This window comes from Abramis brama, assembly GCF_963993115.1.
Source record: "Abramis brama genome assembly, chromosome: 11".
Lineage (NCBI taxonomy): Eukaryota > Metazoa > Chordata > Actinopteri > Cypriniformes > Leuciscidae > Abramis > Abramis brama.
The window spans coordinates 35,507,465-35,526,256 of NC_139973.1; the positions used below are offsets into that span (position 1 = coordinate 35,507,465).

Consider the following 18,792-nt stretch of genomic DNA (forward strand, 5'->3'; position numbering starts at 1 on the left):
CCTGCAACAACATTTCTGTCCAAAAACATTGTCCTAACAACTATTCGTACCTCTAAATCTAAACCTAACCCTAACCATAACTTCTCAAATCAGAGGGAAATGACAGCTGTATAAGAATGGTGTCCCAGACAGCAACATAGTGTTGGCCCAGATCCGGGCCACATCTGGTACATGTGGATTCAAATCGTACCAGGTTTGGGCCAGATCTGGGCCGACACTATGTTGCTGTCTGGGCTAGAAACCAGTAACCATTGTTATAAGCCTAAACTGAACAATAACTGTAAACCTAGCCCTTGAATCTGATTGGTTGATTGGAATGTTGTTCCAGGATCAACAAGGATGTTGGAACTTGGTGAGATGCAATTTTGGATTGCTTAATAGAGTATTTTAAGCCTCTGGCCAATAACTTTGATGACCAATATTTAAAATCTATTATATTTAATGTTTTACATGCTTAAAATGAGAATCATGGACATACCAAAAACATCATAATTTCACACTACATGCAAAACCATATCAGAACACAGAATGTCTTTTAATGATACATTAACATTTAAGCATTTGTATGCATAATAAAACATACAACTTTATTTAGTTTAGATACATCCTTATTAGTTAATATCTCAGTCAAGCTGAAACAGGAGAAACTGTGTCTTGTATCATCATTAGTAGACCAGAAATATATATTTTTTTTTTCTTGCAACAGGGATGCATTTTGTATATTTATTGGAAGTAGAGATTATGTAATTCTGGAACTAAATGAATTAATATTAGCAATACTCTCAACATCCAGTCAGTCACCCATTCTGTCTCTTCCACAGGGGGAAAGGTTGATGCGTCTCTCTGAGGTGTGCAGTAAGATGGAGACGGAGCACGAGAAGGTTCTGCCCTTCTACAAATCATCATTGAGTGAAGAAGAGCTGAGTCAGGAGAGAGCCAATGCCATGAAGTCGGCGGATGAGAAACTCACTCAGGTTTATTAAAATCACACTCCCACAATCCACTGTAAACTTGCTTTCAAATCTGCCATCGTTTTGACATGGAGTGGCTGGTTTTTACAATCCAATTAATTCCAGATAGAAAAATGAAAATCATTATTTTCTCAATGGATATCCTGTTTCACTCAGATATTTGTTGCTTTGGGGAAGTCATTTCAGATATTTCATGCAGTGTCATTACTTTGATGTGTTGTAGCAATTTCTTTTGCATTATTCTAGTCATCTGTCAAATTCAGTAGGCTATATCTTTTGTGTTGTCTTTTGACTTTTCTCCCCTTGTCCTATCCTCTGTCCACAGCTGGTACATGACTATTCTCCTCTTGGGAAGATTTGGCAACGTTACAACAAGGTTCAGCTTGACAGTTCGTGTCTGAAGCGAGAGAAAGTGCTTCTGTTACAGGAGAATGAACGACTGAGGACCTATCTGAAGCAGTACATGGATGAAGTTTCGGTCTCTGATGAGAGTTTTCAGCAACAAAAGCTTCTGGTGGTGTCTTCTTCAACTCTACAGACCCCTGCTACCACTGAGAGACGCGGTCAAAAGCGCTATGTGGTCCAAAAAGCAGGAGTAAATGAATAAATGTGAAACGTGTAATGTAAAAGTGTGTTTCTGGAAGCAATTAACATGTTTTTATGCCTCTGGCATGCAGTCGGTGAGTCTGTTTATTGCAATGATCTCAGTATATTTAATATTTTAGGACACTTCCTCAAATCCCACAGCCTTTTGTTACAACTTTATATCAACTCGTGCAATTATGTAAATGTGTTGACTGATGCTGATTCATTACCTCAAGATGGCGCCAAATCATTGAAGATTGTCCTTTATACATCTGGAAAACAGGTCGATGCATTTTAGAATGAAAGGTGAAGATGAAAATAGACTACATTTTTGAATTATTTGAAGGCATTTTGCATCTCGTCATTTAATGACAAATAAGCTCAGCTATAACTATTAGCTCTATCACTCATAGATGCATGGCAAACCTCAAACATTGATGCGTGATGTCTTTAATAAAGACATGCTATATTAATATAGTACAAAACAGGGCAACAAATAACATGAAGCTAAGTTTTATGGAACTTGTTAATCTAATACATAAAATTATTATGCAATCTTCTGGCCAAAGAAACGCATCACAAAACTGATATGTTTTATTTTGCACTGCAATTGTAAAAATCAAGGCAACATGATTTGGATTTTAATTTATTTAGCCTATCTCAAAATGTCTTCAGTAATTTGTTATTTAGCCAACTTGGAGTTGTTTATCATTAATGCAAAACTGTTGTAGGCTGTTAAAAAGATTTTAGTGAGAAACAAATCCTCAACAACACATAAACCTCAACATTACCTGTATCATTTATTCATGCCGCAATGCATGCTGGGAACACACACACACTCAAACCACTGATCTATATAGAATGATCATTATATAGATCAGTGACTCAAACACAGACCTCTACAAAACAGCAATGTTGTTCAATATACAATGCTTTGCACAGTCTATCCTTTCCAAACGGTTGAAGACAATGCTTCAAGATCTGCTGACTCTTGAAAATCTCCTAACCTTTTAAAGGGGTCATATAATGCCATTTTTGTACAAGCTAATATGATTCTTTAGGGTCTAAATTAAAGGTTTGTAATATACTTTAATTAAAAATTCTCATTAGTATTGTAAGAAAACACTAATTTTACCTGGTCAAAAACAGCTCTGTTTTCAGCACGCCGTTTAAGTGCATGGGTCTTTAAATGATAATGAGCTTTGCTAACCCCGCCCCTCTGCTCTGTGCATACACCGTTTCTAAAACAAATAACACAATAACCATAACGCGTTGTTCATTATAAACGTGGGATTATGAATTATATTGAGAACGGCGTATGTAGCGTTGCGGTGCGAGAGTAAGAGAATTGAGAAAGGTTTACCACACTTTAACAGAAATGGCAATATATGATCGACTACGCCACCCTGGAAAACGTCTCCGGTTACTATCGTAACCTCGGTTCCCTGAGAGGCGGGAACGAGACATTACGTCAAAGACGTATATGGGAACTCCCTTCCTCCTCATTTTCACTGAAATCTTATAGGCTAACGCCAGCTGGAGACAGCTGGCCAATTGACGCGAAACATGCAAATGCTGACCGGTCCGCGGGCAGTATAAATAGCATGGGCGCGACAATTACGTCAGAATCAAGACTGAACGCTAGCACAGCTGATCAAACGGCGAGCACGGCGGCTGACGTAATGTCTCGTTCCCGCCTCTCAGGGAACCGAGGTTACGATAGTAACCGGAGACGTTCCCTTTCAACGTTCCCACTTCAACATTACGTCAAAGACGTATATGGGAACTGTATAGAATCCCGCCGTGAGAGCAGTGAAGATAAGCCCTAAACGGGGTCAAGCTACACTCCCACGAGAGACAACAGTTCTAAGCCAGCAGCGCCGCTAGGAGCACTCGAACTGATGGCGAAACTAGACCAAGAAACGTCTGTTCCGACCTACCAAGTTGCATATCCAATGCAATGAAGCGAAGGCTGCACTGGAGGGCAGCACAACACCATAAGCACTCAAGCACAAGAGTTAACACAGTGTCGACGGCAATAGCGGTGACAGCTGCATAACCTTATAGCCATACACAGAGTTAACAGAAATTGAAAACTACTGTGTAATGCGGAAACAGCTATGTAACATTATAGTCATAACACAGAGTTAGCAGCAATGGTAACTCTGCATAATGCAGACTACTGCACAGCTGGTGGAAACAGTTCATGAGTACATTAATAAAACTCACCGAACCCACGACGCTATAGGCAGTGCATAAAACTTGAACCCCTGGCGAACGTGTTCTGAGAAGACAGCCAGCATACCTATATCCCGTAGGCATTAAATCACATGAAAAGCGTCAAATTCAGTGAGAAAGTCTCAGTCCCTAGTACCATCCACCAAGCACACAAACAGCTAGTCAGACTGCTGCCTGGTGGTCCACGTACATCCGCAAAGCCCTTACAAGGCTAACAGCACTCTGAGCATCAGCATCATGTGAGGCTGACAGCTTCAGCAGAAGGCGGGCAAGGATAAATCTGTGCTCTGAACGGTGTAAGCGTCTTCGGAACGCAGTTTGGTATCGGACGGAGAGTGACGCTGCAGTCACTAGGTCCGAGACAATGTAACATCATTCAATAGAATGAGCGTAGGTCTCCAAGTGCTTCGCTGGGGCGAGAACAGGTGGAAAGGTCCTTCTCAAGGAGATCTCTCAGCACTTATTAGTGTGAAGTGTCTTGCTCAAACGAAGGACCCAACAGCGGACGCACAAGAAGGTTCCACAGCTTGGGGCTGGGGTGCCAATCGTGCCGATCGCCTGTAGAAGCAGGACCTTACTGAGGGGGATTGTCATGGGGGGGGCCCCATAACTCTCTCAGGTCCGTGAACCGGGGATGATAGGCCAGCAAGGGGGTCACGAGGAAACTGACACTCCCTTGTAGAACATAGTCCGATGTTCTATAGCCGATGTACAGAAGTGCAATTTAACACATAACTGAATGTACATAAACACAGTGCCAGTGGCCGTAGCGACAACAACTGTGAATATACGCAGTTAGATAATAGCCCCATAATAGCATAGCACCTCAGAAGTACACAAACACAGTCGTAGCCGTAGCTAGAACTGTGAGTATACGAGTTAGTACAGAATAGCCAGTTGCAGTGAAGGAAACGGGGCAACATAACAGCGTAGCACATGTACGTAACAGCATCGGTCGCTGTAGCGCCAACTATACGCAGTAGCTCAGTATAGGCACTGAAGGATACGGGGCAACACCGCAGCATGAACACATCCATGTGCAATAATGCAGCGCAGGTCGCCGTATCGACAGAGACTGTGAATATGCACAGTTCGACTGGGATAGCTAGTTGCACTAGATACAGGGCAACATGACAGCATAACACAAGTGCGTAAGAATAGTGCATCCATGTATGTACATAACGCAGCGTAAGTCACCATAGCTGAGATGCACAGTTAGATCAGGATGGCTAGCTGCACTGAAGGAAACAGGGCAGCATTACAGCCTAACACATCCGTGCACGTACATATATCCAGAAACTGTGAATATGCACGGTTAGATTAAGATAGCTAGTTTTGCACTGAAGGAACAGGGCAACAAAATAGCAAAAACACGTCCTTGTACGTACATAAGTGCAGTGTAGTCGCCGTAGCGACAGAACTGTGAATATGCATAGTTAGATAGGACAGCTGGTTGTTGCACTGAAGGATAGAGGGCAACATAACAGCATAACACATCAGTGTGCACATTTAGAACATCTGTGTGTATAATGCAGCGCTAGTCATCGAAGCGACCGAACTGCATGAACAAGCGCAGTTCAAACACAATGGTCAGTTACGTTGAGGGCAACATAACAGCATAACGCTTCAGTGTGTACACAGATGCAGCGCAAGTCGCCGTGGCGACGACTGTGACTATGCACAGTTAGATAGGATAGCTAGTTGCACTGAAGGATACAGGGCAACGTGATAGCATAGTTACATTGATGCTGTACAAGCACAGCGTCAGAGGCATAGCGACATCGACGTCGTTAATCAGAATAGCCGATTGCACTGAGGATACAGGGCAATATATAACGGCATAAATCATAGACACATATCAATGTACATAACACAGCGTCAGTGGCAGCCCACAACAACTGTGAATACACAGTAATCAGAGTAGCCAGTTGCACTGAAGGAACAGGGCAATATATAACGGCGTAATTGTAACACATATCAGTGCGTAGTGTGTACACAGCGTCAGTTGCGTCGCACAGCAACTGTGAATACGTAGTAATCAGAATAGCCATATGCACTTTAGGATACAGGGCAATATATCACGGCAAAAATCATAACACATATGAGTGTGTAGTGTGTACGTAAACACCGCGTCAGTCGCATCGCGCAACAACTGAATACGCACTGTGTAATAATCAGAATAGCCATTGCACTGAATGATACAGGGCAATATATAGGCTAATGGCATAAATCATTACACATAGAGTGCGGTGTGTACAACACAGCGTCAGTTGCATCGCGCAACAACTGTGAATACGTAGTAGTCAGAATAGCCATTTGCACTGAAGGATACAGGGCAATATACAACGGCAAAATTCATAACACATATCAGTGTGTAGTGTGTACGTAAACACAGCGTAGTTGCATCGCGCAACAACTGTGAATACGTACTGAGTAGTAATCAGAATAGCCATTGCACTGAATGATACAGGGCAATATATAATGGCATAAATCATTACACGTAACAGAGTGCGGTGTGTACATAACACAGCGTCAGTTGCATCACGCAACAACTGTGAATACGTACTGTGTAGTAATCAGAATAGCCATTGCACTGAAGGATACAGGGCAATATACGGCAAATTCATAACACATATCAGTGTGTAATGTGTACGTAAATACAGCGTCAGTTGTATCGCGCTGAATACGTGGTATTACGTGCTGTGTAGCAATCAGAATAGCCATTTGCGCTGAAAAATACAGGGCAATATATAGTGGCATAAATCCTAACACAACAGTGTGACGCGTGTACGTAACACAGAGTCAGTTGCATCACACAACAACTGTGTCTTCGTAGTAATCAGAATAGCCAATTGCACTGAAGGATACAGGGCAATATCGCGGCATAAGCATAACACACACATATCAGTGTACATAAACACAGCGTCAGTGGCAGCACAACAACTGTGAATGTTGTAATCAGAATAGCCATTTGCACTGAAGGATACAGGGCAAAATATAACGGCACAAATCATAGCACATATAGTGTGCAGTGAGTACATAAACACAGCGTCAGTGGCGTAGCGACAACAACTGTGAATACGTAGTTGAATGGCCAGTTGCACTGAAGGATACAGGGCAATATAACGACACAAATCATAGCACATAACAGTGAGCAGTGTGAACATAAACACAGCGTCAGTGGCGTAGCGACAACGACTGTGAATATGTAGTTAAATCAGCATGGCCAGTTGCACTGAAGGATACAGGGCAACATCAGCTGTAAGCACATCAAAATGTAATGTTACGTAGGCCCAGCGTCAACAGCATAAGCGGTAACGACTGCGCAACAACACTCACCGGATTGCGGCTGTGCACTTCCATTGTCAGAGCGAGGCGGCTAGAGACCTCTCTGCTAGAGATCTATAGCATCCGTACTTTTTTTCCCTTTTAGACACGGAGCCATGGCCTTTGCCTCGTCTCTCTAGACGCGCGTCTTGCGCACGACTACCAAAGGACGCCGTGGAAGATGGAGTCTTCTTGAAGTAGCCTGGCTGAGATACCGGGCTGAAGTATTCCTATCAACAGGGGCTATCGCGTCGAGTCCTTCTAGCGAGCCCGCGAAGAGGACCGGAGTGGCGACGGGCAGCGTACTCGTCCTAGGGCGGGAGAGGGCCCACCAGCGGCCTGCTGGCGGCAGTGGGCCTCATCCCCGCGGATGCCCGGGTTTATTCCCCTGAGGGCGCGCACTGTCCGGCACATGCCCGTCGTCCGTGAGTGCGGCCTCGGTTGAACTTGTTAGGGTAGAGCGAGTCGATAGGACCCGCACATATCTGGCATGTAAGTTAGCAGCCATCGGATGCGGGGAGGAAACATGGTGAGTAACCTCTATTGCAACTTCCACGATGACTTCAGATAAGACTTCTAGCGTGAAGAAAGAGATTCTGACGTAATTGTCGCGCCCATGCTATTTATACTGCCCGCGGACCGGTCAGCATTTGCATGTTTCGCGTCAATTGGCCAGCTGTCTCCAGCTGGCGTTAGCCTATAAGATTTCAGTGAAAATGAGGAGGAAGGGAGTTCCCATATACGTCTTTGACGTAATGTTGAAGTGACCGCCTTGAAAGGGAACCAGGGAACTAATAGCCCTAAGGGCACACAGGTTCGTTTGGATTGAGTGGGTGAAAAGACATGAGCCATATAAATAGAAAAGTTTTATTTTCTCGTCAAAAATAGTCGGAAATTCAACGTTAAAAACTCTTACACTGGCATTATAATATGATGAACACCATCAATCAGAATCCACTCAAATACACACACACACACAACAAATAACACTCAATTTAGAGAAACTCATCACTCAAGAGCAGAGGTATCTGGAGGTAAGGGCCAGCTGCCAAATTGGAAGACAAGTTCACTCGGTTTTAGTGATCAAAAATAAAACACGAAATAAACAAAAAGAAAGAACAAAAACAAATAATCATACATATAAGTTTATGAATCAATGGAGTTAAATAGGCGGCAGCCAGAGAAGACAGCCCGCCCGCACAGTCAGACGAACTGCACAATCTTCACAAGTGACGTACGTGTAACAGAAACACAGCAACTAAAAGTTACTATCCTGGTGGATGTCGAGGCAAAACAGTGACATAGTCGCACTTATACGCGATCACAGTTCAGCACTGATACTCGATTCTCACGAATAGCCCAAGAGACCCTCAGTTATGCAGGGGGGCCGCGGGATGATCCCGGCACACAAACCGCTTTGCAGTCGCGCACCATATTGCAGTACAGCAGCTCAGTCAGGAACACATGCTATCAATGACATGCTGTGAGGCGTGGGCAGCCAGCACACAGCAGACGAGGAAGCCAGCTTACAGTCTAAGACGATGGGAAATAATGCTAACTTAGTAGCCATAAAATATAATTATTTTTTACCAGCCACAATTCTAAAAATGGACACGTTTTGTGTAGCCTATCTTATTCTATTTCTACTGCTTACTGCATGGAAAAAGTTTAACGAAGGTCTTCACGGCTATCTATCTATCTATCTATCTATCTATCTATCTATCTATCTATCTATCTATCTGTTTTAGAGAAAGGACCACAGGTGCTTAGGAGGCTATAGTTCTCACCCTGGAGCGTCGGTCAGAACGCATGACAGGAGGCAGAGATCAGTTTAAACTTTTTACTGAATTATCTTCGGCAGCACAGACATACATTAGACACTGAAGTAGTTGCCTCTCAGTTTAGATTAACAGGAATGGTATGTTTACATCAGGTATTTGAAGGTATGAATGCAGTGTAGTATATGTAGTGTAGCTGAAAATAAACAAAACAATAATAAATGTAACATTGTATAAAGTAGCATTATAGATGAAGTCTATCCATCAGCTTAGCATTATATCTAACACAGTACACCAATTTAAACGTGAATTATAACATGTGAGTCATCATTCCTTAACATAATCGCTACAGAACAAACAATGTAAAAGTAATAATATATCTATTTGTATAATACAAGCATAAAACTAAAACCTGTTACAAATAACATGCATCAGCATTCTACAATGACGTTCACTCTGTGTTAACTACACGGCATGACTCGTCATTTCTCCCGAGTGGATTTATGACCCAAATACTCGATTAGTTCTAGATATTTACATATATAATCACTCTAGAACAAGTAAAGAATAAATTAAACTCACTTTCTCACAAGGACGTACACAGTTATTATGGTTCAACAGGAACACTGCACTGTGACTTCTGTAACAGTCTTCCTGAGGAGAGCGCATCTGTTATTCTTCACGCGCATTTCACGTGAGCGATCACTTCCTGCGCATCCACTAATAGCCACTAGTTGGCGCCTTTGCGCTACCTTTGTAACAGCCGCCCCCACATTTGCAATGTAAATGTGTTCCAATTGACTGTTAATCCTCTTTGGGCAATTCAGGCAGCTGAATTAACTTTACCACAGGTCTGATGAAGCTCTTGTCATTAACTTTTACCTCAGCGGCTCTCACATGTCCATCGGTGCTTGGTATCACTTTGACCACTCTGCCTACTAACCATAGAGCCCTTGGTAATTGGTTATCAACCATCATTACAACAGACCCCTCAGTAAGGTCCTCGGTAGTCCTTTGCCATTTTTGCCTGAGCTGAAGACCTGGTAAGTAGTAGCGGATGAACTTGGCCCAGAAATGATCCACCAGTATCTGACTTTGTCTCCACCGTCTGCGACTTAGGCGTTCAGAATCTTGATAGACAACTTGCGGCAATGAACTACTGGGCCGCCCCATCAAAAGATGATTTGGTGTTATTGGGTCAACATCTGAGATGTTAGCTGACACATACCCCAACGGTTTGGAATTCAAGATCGCCTCAATTAGAACCGTTCTCAGTACTTCCTCAGGAACGCTTTGTGCTCCAATTGTGGTGCTGAGTGCTGCTTTTACAGAGCGAATCTCTCGCTCCCACACTCCTCCAAAGTGTGGAGCTGCTGGAGGATTAAAATGGAAGTCGATCTGATGTTTTGCCAGCAACCCTTGCAGGTTAGGATTCATGATAGTGAAAGCCTCTCTCAACTCTTTCTCTCCCCCTCTGAAATTTGTCCCCTGATCAGAGTAAAGTTCAGCAGGGGTACCACGACGTGCTGTAAACCTCCGTACTGCCATCAAGAAGGCATCTGTGTCGATAGAGGTAAGTACATCAAGATGCACTGCTCGAGTGGTAAGACACTTGAATATGATGCCCCATCTCTTTTCTGTACGCCTACCAATCTTCACATGGAATGGCCCAAAGCAGTCCATCCCAGTGGAATAGAATGCTGGCTTGAACAAACGCAGTCGTGCGGGAGGCAAATCAGCCATCTTCGGTGAAACAGGTTTGGATCTTAACTTCCGGCACTCCAGACAAGCATATTGATGCTTCCGAACAGCCTCACGCCCTCTCAATATCCAGTACGACCGTCGGAGTTCAGCGAAGACTCGCTCTGGTCCAGGATGGCATAATCTCTGGTCAATATCCTGGATTAACAGTTTGGTGATGCAGTGGCTCGGATCCAGCACAATAGGATGTTTGAAGTTAGGATCCAAATCCTCTGCTCTTCGGAGGCGTCCACCAACCCGAATGACCTCTTCTGTTACATCAAACTCAGGAGCCAGAACAAGAAGGCGGCTACTGGAAGGAACTGGTTTATTGGCTTTAAGAAGGTTATAGTCCTCTAGGAAACTGTCGAGCTGGGACTGCTTAAGGAGGAGGGAGACTGCCTGCTGATAAGTTCTTGCACTAGATGGAGCAGCTTGCTCCGCTTCCTCATGCTGAAGGGTGCTGGCTGTGGCCTCCACTAGTTCACTCCATGTAGCATACTTGCTGGGATCAGAGACATGCCTATCAGAACTTGAGATGTAATGGCAGAACAAGGAACGTCGTAGCTCTGTAGGATCCTCCCCAACTGTCCCTGTTGGAGCTTCTGGCCACTCATCAGGGGTTCGTAAAAGAAAAGATGGACCTTGACACCACCTATTCGGTTGTGCTAGTTCCACCAAGGATTTACCCCTGGTCAGATCATCTGCAGGGTTAAGTGTTGATCTCACGTACCTCCATGCCTGCCGATCTGTGAGCGCTTGGATTTCAGCAATCCTGGTTCCCACAAAGACCTTGAATCGACACGAGTCTGACTGGAGCCATGTCAGGACAGTAGTCGAGTCGGACCACAAGATGGTATTCCTTATAGGTAAGGTGAGCTCACTGGTTATCAGCTTTGCAAGTTGAGCTCCAGTGACTGCTGCACAAAGCTCCAGTCTTGGCATGGATTGTTGTCGTTTCGGCGCAACTCGAGATCTGGCCAGCAGGAATGCCAAGTGAACACCACCTTCAGCATCCTCAGAGCGTAGGTAGGCCACTGATCCATATGCTCTCTCAGATGCGTCACAGAACACATGGACATCTCGTATCACTTCTGGCTGATCCATAGTTGTGGGAACATAGCAGCGAGGTAAGGTGATGCGAGATAATTCAGGCAGTTCTGCTACCCATGTATTCCAGGCTTGAAGCAGCTCCTCAGGCAGTAATGGGTCATCCCATTCTCGTTGTTTATCCCAGAGTCGCTGTACAATCACCTTAGCCCGAGTTGTATATGGCAATATTAGCCCCAAAGGGTCATATTGTCTGGCCAATGTACGGTACACAGTGCGCATTGTGGTTGGACCGTAATCCTCCAGTCGATGTTTATAGCCGATGATATCTGTAGGGCAGTGCCATCTTAGGCCTAATGTAGACTCTTGAACATCAGAAGAATCTTGGGTGAGCCACATTTCAACGTTATCGGAGCGTGCTTCTTGAGGGAGATGCCTAAGGATGTCAGGGGCGTTGCTGGCCCATTGGCGGATCTCGAAGCCCCCTGATGCCAACAGTACCCGTAATTTCTCAAGCAAAGCTTTGGCATCAGCTTTTGATGACAGACTCTGTAAACAGTTGTCTACGTAAAAACACCTGTCTACGGAATTCCTGACATCTTCTCCCTCTGTGCTGTGATCGTGCACATGTTTTTGGAGGGCGAAAGTGGCACAACATGGAGAACATGTGGTACCGAACGGCAGAACCTGCCACTCATAGACCACAGGAGGCACATCACGGCAGAGATTTCTCCACACAAACCGAAGAAGGGGCTTGTCCTCAGGCAGAAGGCACACCTGATGAAACATGGCCTTTATGTCCCCGCTTATCGCAATGGCATGCTCTCGAAAGCGAAGCAAGACCCCCAGGAGTGATGGGCCAAGAGTAGGCCCAGGGAGGAGGGATTCGTTGAGGTTGCAGCCCTGGAATTGGTAAGAACAGTTGAATACTAGGCGGTTCTTCCCATTATGTTGTACCAGATGATGGGGAATGAACCATGATTCCTCACTCTGTGCAACCTCTTCCTCAGATAGCTTACGTACAGAGCCTGCCAGTTCAAGCTTGCTCATTTCTGCAATGTATGCTGAGGCTTTGTCATCATCTTTAGCGAGTCGCTTCTCTGTACCTCGGAGGCTTGGCATGACAGCATCTTTGGTTGCATGGAAAGGGGAGGTATTTCTCTTCCGTAGCAGAGGGGTCGCGTAGTGCTGGATCTTATTATGCTCCACACGGATTGTCTTACTTTCCAGAAGTGAAAGTGCCTCTTGATCCTCTCGTGATCGAGTTGCCTGTTTCTCTGACTTGAATGGTAGCGTGTCCACCTGCCACAACTTCTCCACATTCCTCAGAAGTTCAGCTGTTTCAGTGTTTATTGAGGTCAGGTAACAGTTCTGAGATCTAAGATGCTGTGAGAGACCTCTAGCTGGGCCCTGTAGCGTCCACCCTAACCTGGTCCATATTGCGACCGGTCCTCCTGGTGGTCCATAAAGCACTGGTGCTATTGGAGTGATCAAATGGGACTGGTCAGCTCCAATGAGAAGAAGAGGTTGAACTTTATCAAAGGGTTCAAGTGGCAAGCCTCTGAGGTGCTTGTACCTTTTCTGCAAGACAGCTAGGTGGTAGGAATGATCAGCCAGTCCCAGACTCTGAGCAGTGAAGGCTCCACTAATGTGGTAATTCCGTTTTGGCTGTGAGGCAGGGGAAACACTGAAAGAGACAGATGCTCCTTGAAGTACTTGGGTTTCTTGCCTGATTGTTCTCAAGGCCAGTTCCTCAGGAATTCCACGCAGGCCAAGCTTATTTGCTGCCTCGCATAAGAGTATGGTCCTCTCTGAACCGTCGTCGAGTACAGCATATGTCTCAAGAGCTTGTTCATGATACTGCAGACGAACTTTTACCACCTTCAGCAATACACGGTTGCAGTCAGTGGGTCGATTTAGATAAGCAGTGCCAACTGCGGAGCTCAACATGCATATGCCCTCTTTACTTGACTTAGAATTTACTGCATGTAGTATCAGGAGGTGTTTGTTTTGACAAATACTGCAGGGTTTCTTGAGAGTGCAGTCTGCAACAGCATGAGGACGTCCACATTTTATGCACCTCTTGTTCTCAGTAATCCACTTACGGATCTGCTCAGGAGTAAAAGTCTGGAAAGTAGCGCACTGACTTAGGAAATGTTCAGAGCTTTCGCAATATGGACAATATGGTTGCACTTTCCCTCTTTTCTTGCCTGAGGTGAATGCTTTAGGTCCTGGTTCTGGGCCCTTCGACTCTGAGGCAGCTTTGGCACCATGGAGGATAGTGGCTAGTCTGGTGAAGCGTGCTGGCTTTGCCCGGATTTCATTAGTTTGTTTGTTGGGAGGTTCGGTATAGCCCTGACACCATGCTTCGTACTGGAGCCACTTGGAGAATTCAGGTAATGTATACACTGAATCAGACTGATAATATAGGTGTCTGCGAAAGTCTGCGCACAACTCTGGAGGTAGTTTACCAAGCAGTCTGGCGACGTGTGAACCACACTTTAATTCCACTTCTCCCTCTACGCCAAGGGTTTCCAGCATCCCAACAAGAGCTCTGATCTGCAGTGCGAATCTTTGGAATGCCTCATGATCCCCTCGCTTGATGTCAGGAGCATCCATGACCTGTGCTATTCTTTTAAGTGCTAACTGATGCGGCTGACCAAATCTCTCATTTAGGGCTGTCATTGTGTCAGAATATGGAGTGACAGAGTTCAGGTAAGAGTCAGCGATAAGGGAGGCTTCCTCTAATTTAAGATGGTCTACCAATATTTGATATTTAAAGAGCTCAGTAGCACCAGCTGGCAGTAGATTCTCCAATGACATCTTCAGCCTGGCGAACTCCGCAGGGTCTCGATGAATCAACATGGGTATTCGTGGTTTGGGGCCTAGATAGACTTTCTCCTGCACTGGCAGCGATGAGGGAAAGATCTCATAAGGCTGGTGTTGTGGCTGATTGCATGGCATTTCTGGGTGTATAAGCCATGGGTCACTCTGCTGCACTGATTGTGGAGCATACACAGTTTGTTGCTGAGGTGGCGGAGGAACATCCAGCCAGGGTGCAGGATGAGGCGTTAAATATGGAGCAGTAGTCGGAGGGCAGGTGAGGGAATGATATGTTGGACTGCCCTGACACTGAGTATTGTATGGCATGGGGTTTGTCATGATATCCCCTCTCTGAGGCCTAAATGATTGATTATGGAATGCGTTTCCCTGGACTGGAGCATGCTGTCCAAAATAGGGCTGTGCTACTAATCTCTCTGCTGCTAGTTTCACTGGGTTTGAATAACTAACAGAAGTAACGTAAGTGACTGGGAACGCACGCTCTTTCCTAGCTCTGTAAGGGACATCGTCACATACCGGAGGTGGTGGTTCAGGCCATGACTCATCCTCTTGAGGACTGTCCACTGTTGTTTTAGGTCTCTGTGGTGTTAGATGGGTAACTGAATGGGACTCAGCCAAGGACGCCGCTGATACCTGGGACCGGAGTGGTGAGACTTGGGGTGTTGCAGAGAAGGAAGCTGATGAGGATAAGTGAGAATGGTGTGAAAGTGGCTGCCTTGCTTCAGGAAAAGAGGCTCGGTCATCTCTCAGTGATAGGTGAGTATCTGCACTTGAGGTTTCCTCCAAAGTCCCACGGTATTTGGATAACACATGATGGCGCACTTGATCACGTAAACTTTGTATGAGCTTAGTGTCTTGGCCAATGTGAGCTTGAATGTCTTCTAATTCAGTATAAAAGGCTCCCCACTCATCTCTTTCTACACACCGACCTCCAGGTCTGGCCACCGCTGAACCTGCTTTGTACCTCATTCTGGCAGTTTCATCACTCCCTGCATTGTACTCCTCTTCGAGTCTAAATGTAGTCTGTGCTGCTGTATCTTCTGTATAAGAGGAAGTCAGTTCTCTGTGGCCTATAATATTCACTTGGTAGTCTGACAAATAGGCCGGCGGTCTGACTTGCCGTTTTGGACGCACAGATTCTGGAAGGGCTTCACTCATTTCTTTAGAAGTAGCCATCCTTAACCAAGGTAAGCACTGATATCCGGCTCGAAGGACCAAATGTTTTAGAGAAAGGACCACAGGTGCTTAGGAGGCTATAGTTCTCACCCTGGAGCGTCGGTCAGAACGCATGACAGGAGGCAGAGATCAGTTTAAACTTTTTACTGAATTATCTTCGGCAGCACAGACATACATTAGACACTGAAGTAGTTGCCTCTCAGTTTAGATTAACAGGAATGGTATGTTTACATCAGGTATTTGAAGGTATGAATGCAGTGTAGTATATGTAGTGTAGCTGAAAATAAACAAAACAATAATAAATGTAACATTGTATAAAGTAGCATTATAGATGAAGTCTATCCATCAGCTTAGCATTATATCTAACACAGTACACCAATTTAAACGTGAATTATAACATGTGAGTCATCATTCCTTAACATAATCGCTACAGAACAAACAATGTAAAAGTAATAATATATCTGTTTGTATAATACAAGCATAAAACTAAAACCTGTTACAAATAACATGCATCAGCATTCTACAATGACGTTCACTCTGTGTTAACTACACGGCATGACTCGTCATTTCTCCCGAGTGGATTTATGACCCAAATACTCGATTAGTTCTAGATATTTACATATATAATCACTCTAGAACAAGTAAAGAATAAATTAAACTCACTTTCTCACAAGGACGTACACAGTTATTATGGTTCAACAGGAACACTGCACTGTGACTTCTGTAACAGTCTTCCTGAGGAGAGCACATCTGTTATTCTTCACGCGCATTTCACGTGCGCGATCACTTCCTGCGCATCCACTAATAGCCACTAGTTGGCGCCTTTGCGCTACCTTTGTAACACTATCTGTATGTCTGTTTGTCTTTCTGTCTATCTTTCTCTCTGTTTCTTTCTTGTTTGACAAGCCAGTTCTGGTTTTGTGTAATAAAATACATCTTCTCTTTAGAGGACTTTTGAATCTGTGATCCACAGACATTCAGCAAACATGTCTAAAAAAGCAAGGAAGAAAGGAGGTGGAAAACATGCCGGGATGACAGAGGAGGAGAGACTTCTGTACATGCAGCAAAAGGCTCAAGCTGAGGAGGATATTGCCAAGAGAAAAGAGGACATGCTCACCCAGTTCCTCAAGGTGTGACAATTGTGTTTGAGCAGCTGACATATCATATATATATATATATATATATATATATATATATATATATATATATATATATATATGAGCTGAAGTAAATATTTTAGATTTAGAAATAGTTGAGTCATCAACAACACATCGTTTCAAGGCAGTTTGTTTATGTGACATGGTCAATGTTTACATTTAGTCTCTTTTGTCTAGAATAGATGGTGATGAAACTGAAAGACTAACACTTGTGTAGGTGTTCAGCTACATCTAATTGTTCTGATAGTATTTCATTTTTTAGATTCTGAATATATTTCAATATGGCATTACTGTAGAAATATAGCTAAATACTGTCTTATCCATTTTTGTATTATGTTTTGAACAGTTTTGAAAAGAGTATATAAACATGCAAATTAAAAGATGTAATCATCGAACGCATTTTATGTCAAAGCAATGATAAATGATCCAAAGTTTGGCCCACATAGACTGCTGTTGTGCTCACTGCACACTGTGTGAAGAGTTTTGAAAAAGTGAGCTAAGTATTGAGAAATGGGTCCTGGCTACTGTAAAAATAAAACTCAGGCAATGGCGTTCTGTACCGGAAATGATTTGTTTTTTAGGATAAACTGCAGAAAGAGGAGAGGAACACCATTCCGAATCTCTACAAGCTGCGGCAGCAGTGGCGTGCTGTTTTAACACAGACCAAGACAGCAGAGCTACGCAATGACATCTCAGTCCTCAGCCAGAGCTTTGAGAGAGTCCTCGACTACAAAGACAACATCATTAAGGTGACTATATAAAATGTATAGACTTGACTCTCAGTTTTAAATTCTATAGCTTTCATTACAGAGTCTGGGAGTAACAAGTGTGTGTGTGTTTGGTGGCTGATCTGTCAGAGGGAGCAGCAGTCAGAGCTGGCTCTGTTCTCATCTGCAGAACGTGGACTGTGTTAGAGCAGGGACTCCCAAAGTGTGAGCTACCACCAGGGGGTGCGCGAGAGGATAAATGTAATGGCGGTCTGTTTTTTTTAAGTGGGATTTTTCCATACAATAAAAAAACATGAACAGTAAACATTTTGTAAATTCCTTTTCCTTTTATTTTAAATAAATAATTCATTAGTTTTTGATAGAAACGTAGAAAAAGATAGCTGCTGTCTTCTACGCACTGCTCTTCTTTTATGCACTGCAGGCTAGGCTATATGCGTGCCAACTCGTTTCATTCATTCATATATATATTATAAATATGCTTAACTGGCTGAAATCAGGGAAACTGTCAAGTGGGACGTCTTATGATAAAGTTGTTAGTCACGAAGGAGGAGAGGGACCAAGAGAGAGTGCGGATTTGGAGGCAACAGAGACGGAGAGAATAGAGAAAGAAAATGAGCGGGAAGATGTGCCGGAGGAAACCGAAGAGGAGGGAAGGAGATGGCAAAAAAGAGGTGATGAGGGTGAACACCAGACGGGGAAAAAAAGAAGGAAATATGATGACAATTATCTGGGTCTGGGCTTCACTTGGATCGGCGATACAGATTGCCTGAAGCCTCAGTGCATGTTGTGCAGTGAAGTTCTAGCAAACAGCTGTCTGAAGCCGTCTCATCTCTGTCGTCACCTGCACACGAAACATGGCAATTTAAGTCAAAAGCCCCTTACATTTTTTAAAGCAAAGTTGGAGTTGCACAAAAGCCCCCCAAAAAATGCAGTTTCATTCATGCGTTGGGTCTACAAAAGAAGCATTACGGGCTTCATATCTGCTCAGTTACAGAGTAGGGAGAAAGGGGCTGCCGCACACAATTGCCGAAGACGTGTGTTTGCCAGCGGCCAAAAAGATGGTAGAGTGTATGATTGGAGAGAAAGAGGCAAAAAAGTTAGACATGATTCCTGTGTCCAATAACACTGTGTCGCGCCGCATTGATGCCATGTGTGAAGACATCCTGGCTACACTAGTCAGCCGTGTGAAGAAAAGTGAGTT

The 18,792-nt window shown here is 44.1% G+C and overlaps 3 protein-coding genes across 3 annotated transcripts in view; all 3 read left to right on the forward strand.

Annotated features, from left to right (window-relative positions):
- LOC311091934 (dynein regulatory complex subunit 2-like) overlaps positions 1 to 2,146 on the forward strand; it is a 21,230-nt gene extending 19,084 nt beyond the window's left edge. The window contains exons 7-8 of the mRNA XM_084128099.1: positions 822 to 974; positions 1,297 to 2,146. Coding sequence (XP_083984225.1) covers positions 822 to 974; positions 1,297 to 1,578 — 435 coding nt within the window. The 3' untranslated portion in view covers positions 1,579 to 2,146. The remainder of the gene's footprint in view (positions 1 to 821; positions 975 to 1,296) is intronic.
- Positions 1,839 to 17,777, forward strand: LOC311092687 (dynein regulatory complex subunit 2-like; the record flags this gene model as incomplete). The annotated part of the gene is made up of 4 exons (XM_084129599.1): positions 1,839 to 1,862; positions 16,680 to 16,836; positions 17,445 to 17,612; positions 17,721 to 17,777. The coding sequence occupies exons 2-4, from the start codon at positions 16,693 to 16,695 to the stop codon at positions 17,775 to 17,777; spliced, it is 369 nt and encodes a 122-aa protein (XP_083985725.1). The 5' UTR covers positions 1,839 to 1,862; positions 16,680 to 16,692.
- LOC311091933 (dynein regulatory complex subunit 2-like) overlaps positions 8,096 to 18,792 on the forward strand; it is a 50,544-nt gene continuing 39,847 nt past the window's right edge. The window contains exon 1 of the mRNA XM_084128097.1: positions 8,096 to 8,798. Coding sequence (XP_083984223.1) covers positions 8,663 to 8,798 — 136 coding nt within the window. The 5' untranslated portion in view covers positions 8,096 to 8,662. The remainder of the gene's footprint in view (positions 8,799 to 18,792) is intronic.